Source organism: Homarus americanus, unplaced genomic scaffold (assembly GCF_018991925.1).
Source record: "Homarus americanus isolate GMGI-L3 unplaced genomic scaffold, GMGI_Hamer_2.0 scaffold50924, whole genome shotgun sequence".
Lineage (NCBI taxonomy): Eukaryota > Metazoa > Arthropoda > Malacostraca > Decapoda > Nephropidae > Homarus > Homarus americanus.
This window is the reverse complement of record NW_024718094.1, coordinates 1588832-1604469: the sequence shown is the minus strand read 5'-3', so window position 1 is coordinate 1604469 and position 15638 is coordinate 1588832. Positions and strand designations below refer to the sequence as shown.

Genomic DNA, 15638 nt, shown 5'->3' with positions numbered 1-15638 from the left:
GCATGACGTCACCTTACGTCACGTACAGTGAACGATGAGTCTGTTTTTTTCAGATCTACAATTTCATACAAATGTATTATGCTTTCGCTCACTGTATGTTCTCTGATAACTTTCTGCGGTCACTGCATTGGTATATATTCATGTGAAAAGAATTCTTATCTCTAAAATTTACAAATAACATAAACGAATCAGAAACTTCATAAACGTTTTCATAGCGAACACTGAATATAGCTTCTATAATAGGGCGCTGCGGCGCAGAGCCTGGCCTCCTCACGAGCCCCATCATACGTGCGGTGTCGGCGCTGCCAGCGAATCGATTCGGACGATTCACTTGGCGTAGACCAAATTCCGCGGAGTAGTTATGCCGTAGCACAAAAATCAACGTCTAACCCATCACTGCCATATTGTTGTGTTCATGATTCATTACGGGTACAAGTGTGAATATAAGCTTTATCTATATAACGAGGAAATAAGTGTATAACCCCAGTGTGAGGCGACGGCGAGCCAGCCAGTGCGAGCGTAGTAGAGTGATTTCGCGTGAACGTTTGTTGGAGATCGTCCTGTGTCTGGATTGCTAACTCAGGTGAGTCTACTCCTTGACACGACAACTGTACCTTCTTGCTCCCACACCGCCTTCCTTTCAAGCTTACAACTGCCACAAAGGGTTACTTTTCATAATACACTGTAAACACGGGGAAGGAAAAAAGCCCAGTCAGTCCCCGAGGTAGTGAACAAATTCCTATTAGCGTATTTATAGATCGGTCGTCTCCCGCACTGGCTCAACGCAGGAGACGGGCCCCTTACACTCACATATAGAAACCCTTCATTCAGATGTAAAACCTGCTAGGTGGATTTAAACGTGGATTTCTTTGTCAGTTTTGCCACCAACCAGTGAAAGTTGTGGTTCACGTACTGTGGGGGGTGACGGCCGGACCCCGTTGCTAGGTCACGACGTAAACAAACGGGAGTAAAATAGACACATCGATACACATGTTTACTTGACCAGGTCATGTATACTCTTGAGTGTATGTATAGGGATCGTATACCTTTGGCATGTGATATCCTGTATAGTTGTATGGAAGCTTTGTCTTCTGGGCGTTGTATACACTAGTCTGGGGAAAATATACACATCTCCTGAGCATGTTATACTGTTTCAGTATTATTTTGTATGTTGTGTTAGACTATTGTCTGTCTGGAGTGTATTCATTGGTGTTTGGGGTTATATACATGGGATGTTTATCATTGTGTCTGGGCAGTGTATACACTGTACGTGTCCAGTAAAAAGGTCCATATCTAGGTGTCAAGGTAAGACCTATGTCAAGCTGTCTGTTGATAAGACCCGTGGTTAGCTGACGGCTGATAAGACTTGTGGTTAGCTGTCTGTTCATAATACCCATGGTTAGCTATCTTGATAAGACCCATAGTTAACTGTCTTGATAAGACCCATGGTTAGCTGTCTCGATAAAACCCATATCTAGCTGTCTTGATAAAAACCATGTTAGTTGTCATGATAAGACCCATGTTTGGCTGCCTTGATAAGACCCATATATTGACTGTATTGATAAGACCCGTGTCAAGCTGTCTTGATAAGACCCATGTCTGGCTGTCTTGATAAAACCAATGTTAGTTGTCACGATAGACCCATGTTTGGGTGCCTTGATAAGACCCAAGTCAGGCTGTCTTTATAAGACCCAAGTCTAATATTCTTGATAACATCAATCTCAAGATGACTAAAATTCATGTTTGTGTTAATGATTGAGAGACCCCATGGCTTGATGTGGTTCATGACTCACTTGTAGTGCACCTTGAAATATACCTGGTTATTAATGTCATGCTGACTCCACAGACATAATATCTGACTTTGTTAGCCAGTAATAACTTAATGTCATAATAATTCCTTAGAACCCAAAAATATTTATTTTAAATGTTCCGAGTACAATAATAAAATAATTCGATTACAACACGTGAGGTGTAAAAATAATCACACACTCACTGTCTCCTTTCACTCTTGTCTCTCATTTTCCCCCCATTCATTCTATATCTCACGTGGGGAAGAAAGGTGGCAGCCTGAAACACGTGTGTATGTTGCAAGCAGTGAGGCGCCACGCTGTCCAGTCACGACCTTTCAGCCACGTGCGTTCTCTTGCAACCACATCACAACACTCCTCCCACTGACAGTTGTGGCCTTGACACTCTTACGAGTCTGCAGTAGAACTCACTTGATGATGAATCCCCCTTTCATAACTTGACTCTAGTGTTGTGTTTTATTATTTGTGACCTTGTTTTATATCACACAGGTGTTTTAATAAGTATTCAATAAAACTAAAAACTACTGTCCTCATAGGTTTATCATACAATTATGCTACATAATGGATGGTATAAGGCATGTACAAAAAAATATGCAACTACCTCAATGAAAGATAACCCCCTAATGCGAATATCATACAACGTAACCATTGTATATACAAGAGAATAGCTTAGAATATTAGATCATAACAAACGCGAACGCCTTAATTCCATCCAACTATCTTAATACGGTAAAATGCTTTGAACCACCAAATTGCAGAAACTACTGGGCTTGGCCTTCATTGTGTTTACTTGTGGTTGATAGCATGATTGATGGATGATTGTGGCTGGAGTGTATCTTGTGATTACGTTTATCTTAGCTTTGTGATTTTTAGTTAATTGAATGACAGGGCAGAATTGCAGACAGTTTAAAGTTTGTTGAAATTTGACTGCATCTCCGTGTTTTTAATAATATAATCTACAGTAGTTTGAAATTTTAGACTAGGTTTATCGTATGTTTTAAACGTTAATAGTGACAGGAATAATCAGGGTTTTATGCCTTTGAAAGTGAATATAGACAGTATTGAGGTGTCCAAATCCCCCCTTACCATACCAGACGGAAGTGTACGTCTCTGCCTCCCACCCTCCATTCCGCCAATCAGCTCGCCTCCCCACCTCACGCCTGGCTAGCAAACATTTCTCCTGCTGGGTGTTACTGTATTTCCTTTTGTTTACAGGTAACATATCTCTTCTTTTGAGGCATTTCTTGAGTTTTTTTATCATTGTGCTTGTTTATTACCTGAGGAAGTGATTAATGTACGTGATAATCGTAGAGTGAAAAGAGACTATAGGTTACTACTGGATAACGATTACGTGACCTACTCCGCGGCGCTACGCCAGTTGTGGGAACGCTAGCGACGCCTCCCTCACCTGCCCCACATCACTATGTTGTCGACTCCCTCCCTCCCTCACCTTTCTCCACTCCACACCACACCTATCCGAGTGTGCTCTTGCTGACTCTTGTCTAGAGCTCTGGCGTTTAATATATACTGTATCGCACATCTTTGTGTTGTGATGTACAGTAGTTTTAGAATTTGTTTTGGCTTGTATTTACGATACCATGCAACGATGATATTAAACAACAATAACATATAATCATGTTGGAGAGAGACCAACAAATCATTTGGGTGTTGTGAGTGATGACGTTTCATGTCAGTCATTTACCCACCACTGTAACTGCAAGGTTCTAGTTTAATTAGCTATTTCTTTTAATAAAGAAATATATGAAGGAGAGTTGTGTGATAGGCCAAGTTGTCATGACGTAACATTAGTGAAGAGATTCTAAGCTGTCAGGTTGTATATTACCTGGTAGTAATGGTCCACTGGTGTGACCTCCAGGTGCCCGCGCCCACTCTCCTCGTACCCACACAGCCGCTCACACTCCTACCACAATCACCTTCCCCCCTACTCTCTCCCCCTGTAGACTGGAGTCAGTGTTACCAGAATGAGGTACTTCCTATACCCTCTGACCGGGAGTCAGTGTTACCAAATCGCGTTTCCTCTGCTCCTCCAGACCTATGTATGGTCCAGTCTTGTTAGATTAAAATGGTTTACCTCTTTTGCTAGACTGAATAAAATGAACAGCGTTATCAAATAGTAACACTTGGTGTTTCGTGATTGGAGTAAGATTTACCAGAGAACGAAGGGCTCCCTATACCTCTGAATGAAGACAGCGTTACCAAAACCACGTTTCTGTTACATCCTCCCCGTTCCCCCAGACCGGAGGTAGTGTTACCAGAAGGAAAGGCATCCTGTTCACCCCTGTATAATGGTACTGTTTCGTACGTCTTGCTGGAGGAAAAAGGACTCTTATGTTTTATACATATTGTGTCCTCGTGAAACGCAAATCAAGACTGGAGTTTCGTTATCAGTTGGGTTAGGTCACGTTATCACCATAGTTTGGGTATCGTTATCACTATTATAAGCTAGTGAATGTTACCTTTGTCTACCTTGCTTAATGTTGTTCGTATGATGATTTACACGATGGTAGTATCGTAACGGTGATGTGTTTGATATAATTGATAAGACCGTGGTGTGTGTGTGTGTGTGTGTGTGTGTCCTGTATGACACCGGACAGTTTAGCCATAACGCTCTGTCTCTGTTGTCATGTGGAGGCTACCGAGTCTCTTTTTTGTGGTATTTATTAGGCCTATCCACCCCAGGACGGGAGGAGGAACTGCCTGGGACTCTTAACAGGACTGTGGGAGGAGTCTGGAGTGGCTCTCAATAGGACTGTAGGGATCTTAACAACCTCAGGTTGTGGGAGAGCTCCAGGATGACTATATAGAGTATACACTGCAAGAGGAAACGAAGGGAGTACTCCATGACCGGAAAAAAAGTGTACTCTATAGAGCAGTGGTTCTCAACCTTGTTTGCCCCATGCACCCCTTTCACCATATGTCAGAATGTCATTCCCCCCTCCTTTCCAAGATTGTCTGCCTCAAAAAGTGCATTCCAAATAATATGCATATAATACTGAAAATCCTTTTATTTTTTCCATATTAGTATCAGTTTCCGGTTGAGAACCCCTGCTATAGAGGGAACTGGAAGGCTGGAAGGACGCTAGAAGACAAATAGGACTCTGATTTGACTCTAGGAGGCTGCTGGAAGGTCTCTCGGACTGGCAGGACTCCAGGAGGAAAATTGGAAGGCCTTTCGGACTCCAGGAGGACACAAGGAAGGCGGAGGGCCAAGAGAGGATCGGAAGGGGCAGGCTATTGTGTGACCAACTGTTACCTTAATAGTCTTTCATCATCCTCAGGCCGACGGTGGTTTAAAAAGAGAAAGAAGATTTTCAGGCCATTTGTGGCATTTTTCTGGTGGCTGGTTGGGTCTCTTGTGTCGTGGGGGCCGGAATGGACTGGCCAATATTTTGTACTTGGAATTTTTTGTACCAAAGAAATAATCCATGTCCACATTACACTGAAAATTTATAAGAAAATGTCAAAATACTGAAGCCTATGTGAATCTGTAGTAGAGTTAAGCGTAGTTTAATGTAAACAGGTCCAAATTACCTGACTCATAGTGCCACATTAATACACTGAATTAACATATAATTTAAAGATATTCGTCTATTGTTTTCTTTTACAAATTTAGAAAACGTATGAAAACATTTTGTAGCGTTTTAGACCAGAATGAGGTAAATGTGTGTCTACTTAGTAAGATTAATAAAACTCCTTATAAGTTCGTGTCGACAAGATCTTTAATGTCTAAATGACTTGTATATGTCTGAATGAGTTGTTTACGTCTGTGTGGAATGAGTCTAGGAGTAAATACAGTACCATAGAATCCACAGGTATGAATGAGTTGTGTATAATGAAGTGTCAAAGTAAGTGAAGATGAGCTGAGTGTGTTGGAAGAGAGTGTGGGAGTACAGTAAGTGCCCCCAGCTTTGTGTATTCTCGTGTTATCAGTCTTATCTCTGGCCCCACACCTGACGCAGCTTCCAGTGTGTGTGTGCGTGTACTGACCCACAAATACATTCACCTGACATTTTTTTTTCTTCTAGGTGGTCGTGGTTAGGGATGATGTTTGAAGATGTAGGCATTGATTAGCGTAGTTTGAATCGTGTTTTTTAAGTATGGTACTGTGGTGGTTTCTTGAGGGAGTAGAAGCATTGGTGATCGTAGAATGAATCGTGGTGTTTTTCGATGATTCTTGCCATTGGTTCACAACTCTGATACAGCTACCTTGGAGTGGATGATTTCTAGTTAAAAACAACACATTAACCATCATCCATTGGTTTTCCTGATTATATGGTTTTTGAAGTTAGAGATTAGATATTGCCCTTCATAGTGTCGTACCTGATGATTGTTAATTATGTCGTACCTGTCTTGATCAGTTGGGATTGTTATTGGTATTTGTTTTTAAGTTACAGAGATTGTTGATGTTACACTACTACCACCCTACCACGGCCTTATCCACCTCGTTGATGTTACACTACTACCACCCTGCCACGGCCTTATCCACCTCGTTGATGTTACACTACTACCACCCTGCCACGGCCTTATCCACCTCGCTGATGTTACACTACTACCACCCTGCCACGGCCTTATCCACCTCGTTGATGTTACACTACTACCACCCTGCCACGGCCTTATCCACGGCCTTATCCTCCTCATTACCAACCCTCATCACTGATACTGCATCACTACCTTTACTACATGTTTACTGATACTTTATCTCACCACTATACCACCACCACACTTCATCATCACGACTACTTATTTACTCTTACTCTCTCTCACCACCACTGACACTATCCTCTTACTACCCGTATACTGTTAGTTACTCATTCCTGCCACTACTAACCAGTAACCACCACTACTTCTAGCCACTACCTTCCACCATCACAACCACTACCACTCACCACACCAACCAGCCACTACCTCCACCACCACAACCACCAACCAGCTACTACCCTCCACCACCACCAACCAGCCACTGCCCTCCACCACCACCAACCAGCCACTACCCTCCACCACCACAACCACCAACCAGCCACTACCCACTCCACCATCACAACCACCAACCAGCCACTACCCTCCACCACCACAACCCACCAACCAGCCACTGCCTCCACCACCACAACCTGTGTCCTGCCCTCCACAACCACCAACCACCAACCAACCTGCCCTCCACCACAACCACCAACCAATACTGCCCCCACTACCTCCCACCCTGCCTCCCACCCCCCTGCCCACCTCCCCACTACCCACCTCCCCACTACACTCCACCCCCTGCCCCACCTCCCCACTACCCCTGTAGTGTGGCCCCATATTGAGATAGAGAGCCTTGTGGGGGATGGTTGTAGTAAGGGGAGGGGGTGGAATGGGAGTATTAGTGGTCTCGCTATCGTTCTCTCCCCTCCCCCTTCCCCTGACCCCCCTCCCAGTAATCCCAGGACAATAATATAACTTTGTTAGCCACCACAGAAATCATACCGCTAACGCACTCCGTATATTTGTGAATTAAATTAATAACGGATACAAGTACGTGGCTTAATGTTCAAGGTATGTGGCTTAATGTGAGGTACGTGGCGTAATGCTTGAAATAACGGTGTGGTTAGTATAATATAGTAACCATTTCGCGTAATTGTATTGCGTAAGGTGCGTGACCCCGTATACTTTACTCTTACGCCTCGCCAGTCTTCATTTGTAGGTAAAAGTGACGCCAATTTGCCTTTACGTGCCAGTATATGTTTTTCCCAGTATGATCAAGCGCACAGTGGTAGAAATAAAATTATACTAGTGATTTAAAGACTATTTCATGACGCTATTTTGTTTTATTTAATGAAGCAATGCGGTTGAGAATGGATTTTGTTTATAATTATTATTATTAGTAGTAGTAGTTCAAGTTAGTGATTTGTTTGTATTTCATAATTATGTGATGCTGTGTTTACGGATCCATTGAGTGTGGTAAGGGGTGAACGAACACACACACACACACACACACACACACACACACGTGTTGCTAAACATCCTCATGACCAGGGGAGGTGTGAGGGCACGTGGGGAGGTAACAACAGACCTCGCCCCTTCCCTCCACCCCTCACCCTCTGTCCTTCCCCCTTCAATCCATGGCCTTGGGCGGCCTTGGAGGGAGAGGAAGGGAGGGAGGATGTGGTGGTATTTGTGAAGGGTGGAGAGGGCACTGACCCAGTCGAGAGAGGGGAGAGGGAAAGGAAGCCGGGGAGAGGCAGCTACACTTGCCCCATGGAAACTTCAAGGTCAAGAGCGTTATCATTCGTATGCAGGAGGCGAGGGTGGTGATGCACCCTGAGGCGAGGGTGTGTAAGGGTGAGAGTGCCGTGAGGGGCCGCCTGCCACCATCACCTGTTGAATTAGGGGGAAGGAAGAATTGACATTTAAGCGGTAGCCTGGTTGTCGAGGGTCCCGAAGAGCGATGTTGGCCTGTGTCCTCCCCCGCTCTTCACCTTCCCCTAGGGTGCAAGAGGGACTCCCCTTCCCCCTCCCTTTCTCTCTGAGGGGAGGGAAGTAGGGGAAAGCTCGTACGCTGAACTAGCTTTTATCACACAAGCTCATACGGACGATTGAGCTGTGATAGTAACACACCACGTGGTATTGTTTGTAAACAAACCCGCACATGGCACGGGAACATGACCATTAAGCTGACCTCATTATGACCTATTATCAGAGCCACTCGTGTTCGCGTGGACTTGTTTACAAACAGTGAGTGGTGATGAGAGAGCTGCCACTGAAGAAGGTTCAAAGAGCGTCCTTGTCCGAGGTGCCAGACAGACACTCACGACAAACGACCCCAGTTGACCCCGCGGCCCGCGCTCCTCGGGTGTCGAGTTAACAGCTCCCTGCCCGCCCACCTGTCATGCAGGACACTGGGTCGTGAGTTACACCTAATCTCGTCTGTAGGTCGAGGTTTAATGTGTCATTCCTTAACATAATTTGTTTGGTTTTAAGTAAGTTGACCATGGTTGAAGTAGCGTTTGTATTAACGTGTATTTTCTATTCTTTCAGACTCCCCGCGGTGAAAAGATGGAGCGCCGACAGTCAGGGATGGGGGCCATGATGCCGTTCTTCCCTGGTCCAGGGATGGGCGAGCAGCCGCCCTTACCACCGCCAGAGATCCCACCCTTCCCACACATGCGGGAGCGCTTCCCTAACGCTGTCTGGGGAGGCGAGTCGCCGCAAGGACAGTGGCCGCCGCCTTTCCACCCTCCCGCCCTTGGCCACCCACCCATGGGTCACCCACCACCCCCACCACCACCACATCAGTTCAACCAGTTCGAGCCTCGACAACCTATGTTCAACTTCCCTGGTGGACCTAGTGGAGCGCCGGCGCCCCCTGCGCCAAGCGTGTCCGTGTCGCAGTACAACAACCAATTCAACGGACAATTCAACGCCGGAGGTGACAACGGCAACGGCGGGTACGTGCCGCAAGGACACTTCTCCCCGCAGACACCGCAGACCTCCGTCCCCGCATTCAGTAACGGCCCGCCCAATGGTTTCCTTGGCCAAAACCAGGGAAACGGGGTAGTGGGGGGTTCATCTCCCCATCACCACCGCTACCCAGGATCTAACGACTTCCATCAACAGCAACAACAACAACAGCAGCAACAACAACAGCAACAACAACAACAGCAGCAACAGCAGCAACAACAACAACAACAACAGCAGCAGCAACAGCAGCAACAACAACAACAACAACAACAACAACAACAACAACAACAACAGGGCGGCATGTTTAAGTCGCCGATGCCTTCGCCTGCCGTGTCGGCTCCTGAGGCGTCGCCGGTGACGGGGGGCTTCACCATGACGACGTTGCCGTCACCCCACGCCCCCCACACACCCCACGCTCCTGATCACCCAAACGAGAAGCCTGGGTACCCGCCGCCTCCCCCCACGCAGAGTTTACTCGGCTCTAGAGTGACTGCGGGCGGGTACTCGGGTCAAGCCTTGGAGGGGGGTGCGGGTGTGCCACAGGGCAGCCCGCACGGTTCCGTCAGCGTGCAGAGCCGACTTAAAAACATGATAATGTCCCGGCAGGGCAGCAGCTACCCCGGGGGAAGTGTGGACTCTCCGCCCCTAGGGGAGGTGCACTTCTCCGGCCACGTAGCGGCCGTCACCAGTGTTGCTAACGCTGAGCCATCACACATGCATGAATCCCTCAAGATGGCCCAGAATTTTTTAGCCTATAGGACTACAGAGTCTGGCCCGGGCTCTGTAGTCCACGCTAACAGTACTGATGTGAAGGGCGGTGTGGAGGCCGCGACGGCCCACACCAACACCAGCAGCATAGACTCGCCCCCACAACAAGGGGGGGCACCGCTGCAGGGGACGCTCCCCAACACACAGTGTCACAGTGGTCAAACTAACAGTGAAAATGTTAACATTAAGCAAGAAATAAAGGAAGAAGTAGAAACGGAAAGTGAATGTGACCTTAGTAAAGATGTGGAAGTTAAGAGAGAACCAGCTGACCCCTCGAGTAGCATAGCACCCAAACCGCCTGACGGGCCGGACCCCCACCTGCCGGAAGAACAGCTGGACCACAAGCCGCCAGTGGATCAGCTGGACCCCAAGCCATCGGCTGGACAGCTAGATCCTATGTCGCCATTGGACCAGCTGGTCCACAAACCGCGAGTGAACCAACTGGAACGCAATCTATCAGTGAACCAGGTGGATCATAAGCTGCCAGCTGAGCAGCTGGAGTCTAAGCCAAGCACATTTGGCCGCCAACAAGACCCCGGCTGGAAGCTGTCTGTGTACGACTTCCCTGACAGTCCGGACTCCAACCAGAGCCGTCAGGATTTTCGGTTTGGCAGGGTCAGGGGGGCAGGACCGTGTGTGTCACGGCCTGCGTGTGCTAGTGTGGCCGGAGCTGGCCAGGTGCCGCTCCGTCCACCCCCCGCGGGGCCACAACCACCCCGTCTGCCCCCATCAGCACCAGCTGGGGGGCAGACCAGGCCCCCGGGGCCCCCTGCCTCTGCCTATCAGCCTCAACAATCAGTTCCTGATCATTCATCTAACACAACCACTACCATCACCAATTCTGAAACAACGCCTTCGCCCGTCACAGCCACCAGTCAAGCCACGCAACAACGGCAGCGTCTGTTTCAACAGCATGAGCATCCATCTCCGTATCTTGTCAGTTGTCAGCAGTCCAGTGTTCACCGGGAAAACGTCCAGCAACCTCAAGCACAAGTGAATGCTCAACACGCCAGTAAGCAGCAGGGGAGCACTGGTGATCAGCCTGGCCCTCAGCAGGCTGACAACTGTGCTCCAGTAAATCAAGAGAACCTCCAGTACCACCCGCTACAACACCTCCAAAACTTCCACCAACTTCATCATCTGCAGGAACAGAAACAGAAGCAACAACTGCAAGAGCGACAACGACATTTGCAACAACAACAGTTACAACAGCAACAGTCACTGCAGCAACAGTCACTGCACCAACAGCAGCAGCAACACCTAAGGCACCAACAACCACTACAACAGCAACAGCAGCTACAACAGCAGCAGCTACAACAACAACAGCAGTTGCTACAGCACCATCAGCAACAACACCAGCAACTCTTGCAACGTCAGCAACAGTTGCAACAACAACAACACCAGCTGCAGCAGCAACAGCAGCAACAACAGCAGCAACAACAACAACAACAACAACAACAACAACAACAGAAACAACAACAACAACAAGAAGACAACACCACCAGTCCACCGTCGGGTCTGAGTGAGCTGGAAGCCCTGAAGATGCGCCTCCGTCAGAACGAGCTGGAGATACCCCGGTGCTCTTGTGTCGTGCCCCCTGGTGAGTACCCGATTCAATGTTTCTCCATGGCCTCCGCTGCTCGTCTCACAGCCTCCCCCACTCACCCGCTGCTTGTGGAGGCTTCTTGCTAATAGAGCGCCTCCTGCGTTCATGATCAGTACATATATGTTTGCATGTTCTCCCTGCTCATACCGCCCTCCCTCCCGAAGTACCTCTGACCTTTGTACAGCTTGAAATAGCATTGACTTTTTCATACCATGCATCTATTCATAGCCTCAGGTCTCCTCTTACCCATTTTAGACTCAAATTACATTCTAAAACACCACTAAAAATATCGGAAATGAATGTTCTTTTGGGTTCACAGTTATAGTAGAGAGATATATGGGGTGAAAAAGACCATCTAGTTCTTCAGAAGTTTCCCCTCAAACGACATCCTGCCACGACTGGTTCATGAGGCTCTCCTACTCCTCTGGTCCTGTATACCGAGGACACTCGCCAGGTCTTAGAACCTGTATGTTCCCAGGTCACAGGTGTTATTAGGGTTTTTCTTAAAGATTTTGAATAATTATGGGAGTGTCTTTACGAGCCATACCGCACCTATACTAACTGAAGGACAGCTTTATAGTTGATGATGAATTACACTCAACATATTTATCTGATAACCACATGGCTTCCGGCACACTCATCCACGCAAGGTGAAACTGTCTAGATGACCTGTAAAAATAAAACCTATGACACAGACACGTGGAAGACTGTCATGACATAGGCTGACGGCTGTGTCACATACCGTACGAGAATTATTGTTGTTGTTTTTGTTTGTTTTTTTCAGTGACATGCCCAGCTGTTTACTTGTGTTCAGCTCTATCGTGTATAATAGTAATGTTGGAATATGCTTTTTTTTTTTCCTTTGCCTGTAGACTTGTAAATAATGGGGTGTTTATGTAGCAAAAAAACAAATCGAGTCACTTCACGGTTTAGAATATGTGTTACTCAGACGAACACTTCCCCTCCATCAGCTGCCATCGTATTATGTACCAGAGGAACACGATCTTTCGCTCACTTATCCACGTAAATACCTGAGGAACATGAACACTTACTCACCTGTCCACTTAAATACCCGAGGAACATGGAAACTTACTTATCCACTTATAATACCCGAGGAAAATTAGCACTACTCACCTGCCCACTTAAATACCTGAGGAACATTAATACTTACTCACCTGTCCACGAAAGACTCAAAAGCACACTTCCATGATAAATGTAACAGTTAAAGAATATTTCAGTCTTGTTTGTAAGATGGCAGAACATTTTGACACGCTGCGAGAGGTCGGGAAGATTTTTGCGGTCTATATTTGTTCTTCTAATTTAGATATTTTTTATATTAATTTAGGAATAATATACTGAATTGTAGAGATTAGGGTGTGTGTGTGTGTGTGTGTGTGTGTGTGTGTGTGTGTGAAAGCTGTTATAGACTATATGTAAACAGAACATATACGTCCAATGTAGTTTATATTTTATGTGTGAGTACTGTATGAGAGTACATAGTATACGTTTTACCACACTGTTGGTTAGGTTACGTTTGATCACACTGTATGACAGACACAACATGCACAGTAATATAGCGTATACGCATTGTTCGTAACAGTCTCAACAATACAACTTTATATCGCCTGCTATACAATACATGAGCCATTAAGCCGCTACGAGCCTAAAAAAAATCACGACGAGAGAATTTATTTTGTATATCCACGATTATTTGGGAAATTTTTGTGTGTTTGTGTTTTATGGTGTGTTTTATTGTTGCCGCCGTGCTAAACCCTCGTTCATTCCTGTTTTGAGGCTCAACAAATTTTATTTTTACACGCTATCGTGTGTGTGTATATATATATATATATATATATATATATATATATATATATATATATATATATATATATATATATAGTTATTTTTTATGAAAAATATAAATTATATGAAAGTAAATAAATATGAAAATAAGTTGTTTTCGACTTAAAAACGATGATGTAAAAAGGATGATAGAAATAATACTGGTGATGATATTAATAATAATAGTAATAATGAAGACCTTAGATATTACTAATAATATTTATAGTATATAATGATAAGATCTAAGCCTGCACGAAACCAAAAATATTGCACAGGCAAAGTTTATATCCGCACAGCAGAATTATTACCCACACTACGATGACAATATCCATTCGACAGTGTCCACTCGGGACAGCATCCACACGATAAGAACTACAGTACATCCACACAGTTGCGATTCCAGGATATTTTTCAGGGGGGAGGGGGTGGAGGCTCAGAAATTTTCTCAATGCGTGTGATTGAGGGAGCACCCAGACACCAAGAGTAGGTATTGGACTGTGGTCATGCCTCAAAACCTGTACGAATAAACGTGTACTCTACGCATGGCAGGGGGCTGCCACCTGCCAGACCATCAGATCTATCTCTCTCTCTCTCTCTCACACACAAATTGCAGTTTGTAACAAATTATATCCCTAAATTTTCTCAGGGGTCATTCTGCCCCTCCCCCCGCCCTCAGTAGCTACGCCACTGTTATAATCCACACAACAAAGACAGTATCCACATTACAAAGACACTATCCACACGACACACAGCATCCACCCTAGCTAAACCCCAACACTGTGTGTGTGTGTGGCTCTATTGTATTAATAACTGTTCTACACAGGAAGTAAACAAAAGATGAGAAAATTTTACTAAAGTCACACACACACACACACACACACACACACACACACACACACACGAGGCTATTTTAAGCGAGTGTGGTGTATGACCCTGTGGTAGTATACAGTGAATACCTCTTTAAGTGTTATTGATTGTTCCATCGCCACGACCAGCTGTGTAGTAGGGGTGTGTAAACCAGCTGGGGTGTGTGTGTGTAAACCAGCTGGGGTGTGTGAGTGTAAACCAGCTGTGTAAGTAGGGGTGTAAACCAGCTGGGGTGTGTAGTAAAGGGTGTAAACCAGCTGGGGTGTGTGTAAACCAGCTGTGTAGTGAGGGGTAAACCAGCTGGGTGTAAACCAGCTGGTGGTGTGTGTGAGGTGTGTAAACCAGCTAGGGTGTGTGGTGTAGGGTGTAAACCAGCTGGGTGTGGGTGTGTGTAGAGGTGTGAAACCAGCTGGGGGTGTGGTAGGGGTGTAAACCAGCTGGTGTGTGTAGGGGGTGTAGTAGGGGTGTAAACCAGCTGGGGTGTAGTAGGTGTAAACCAGCTGAGTAGTGCTGGTAGGGTTGAAACCAGCTGAGGTGTGTGAGGGTGTAAACCAGCTGGGCGTGTAGTAGGTGTAAACCAGCTGGGGTGGGGTGTAAACCAGCTGGGGGTGTGTAAACCAGGGTGTAAACCAGCTGGGGTGTGTAGTAGGGGTGTAAACCAGCTGGGTGTGGGGTGTAAACCAGCTGGGGTGGGGGTGTGTAGGGTGTAAACCAGCTGGGGTGGGCAGTGTAAACCAGCTGGGGTGTGTATGTAAAGTGTGTGTAAACCAGCTGGGTGTGTAGTAGGTAAACCAGCTGGGGTGTGTGGGTAAACCAGTGGGGTGTGTAAAGTGTAAACCAGCTGGGGTGTGTAGTAGGTGTAACCCAGCTGGGGTGTGTGTAAACCAGCTGGGGTGTGGTGGGGTGTAAGACCAACTGGGGGTGTAGTCAGGTAGACCGTGAACTGGCTGGGGAGTGAACTGGCTGGGGAGGTGAAGTGGGGAGGTGGACTAGCTGGGGGTAAGGAGGTGGACTGGCTGGGGGTAGGGAGGTGGACTAGCTGGGGGTAAGGAGGTGGACAGGCTGGGGGGGGGGTGGACATGGGAGGACTAGCTGGGGGTAAGGGGTGGACTGGCTGTGGGGTGACTAGCTGGGGGGTGGGAGGTGGATGTGGGGGGGGTAGGAAGGGGGTAAGGTCAGGCTGGGGGATGAGGGAGGTGGACTAGCTGGGGGTAAGGGAGGTGGACTAGCTGGGGGTAAGGGAGGTGGACTGGGGGGTAAGGGAGGTGGGGGAGGTGGACTAGCTGGTGGGG

General features: G+C 46.7%; 1 protein-coding gene across 1 annotated transcript in view; it reads left to right on the top strand.

The window, feature by feature from the left end:
* Positions 1-301: 301 nt before the first annotated feature.
* LOC121859110 overlaps positions 302-15638 on the top strand; it is a 32159-nt gene continuing 16822 nt past the window's right edge. The window contains exons 1-2 of the mRNA XM_042355803.1: positions 302-583; positions 8841-11631. Coding sequence (XP_042211737.1) covers positions 8859-11631 — 2773 coding nt within the window. The 5' untranslated portion in view covers positions 302-583; positions 8841-8858. The remainder of the gene's footprint in view (positions 584-8840; positions 11632-15638) is intronic.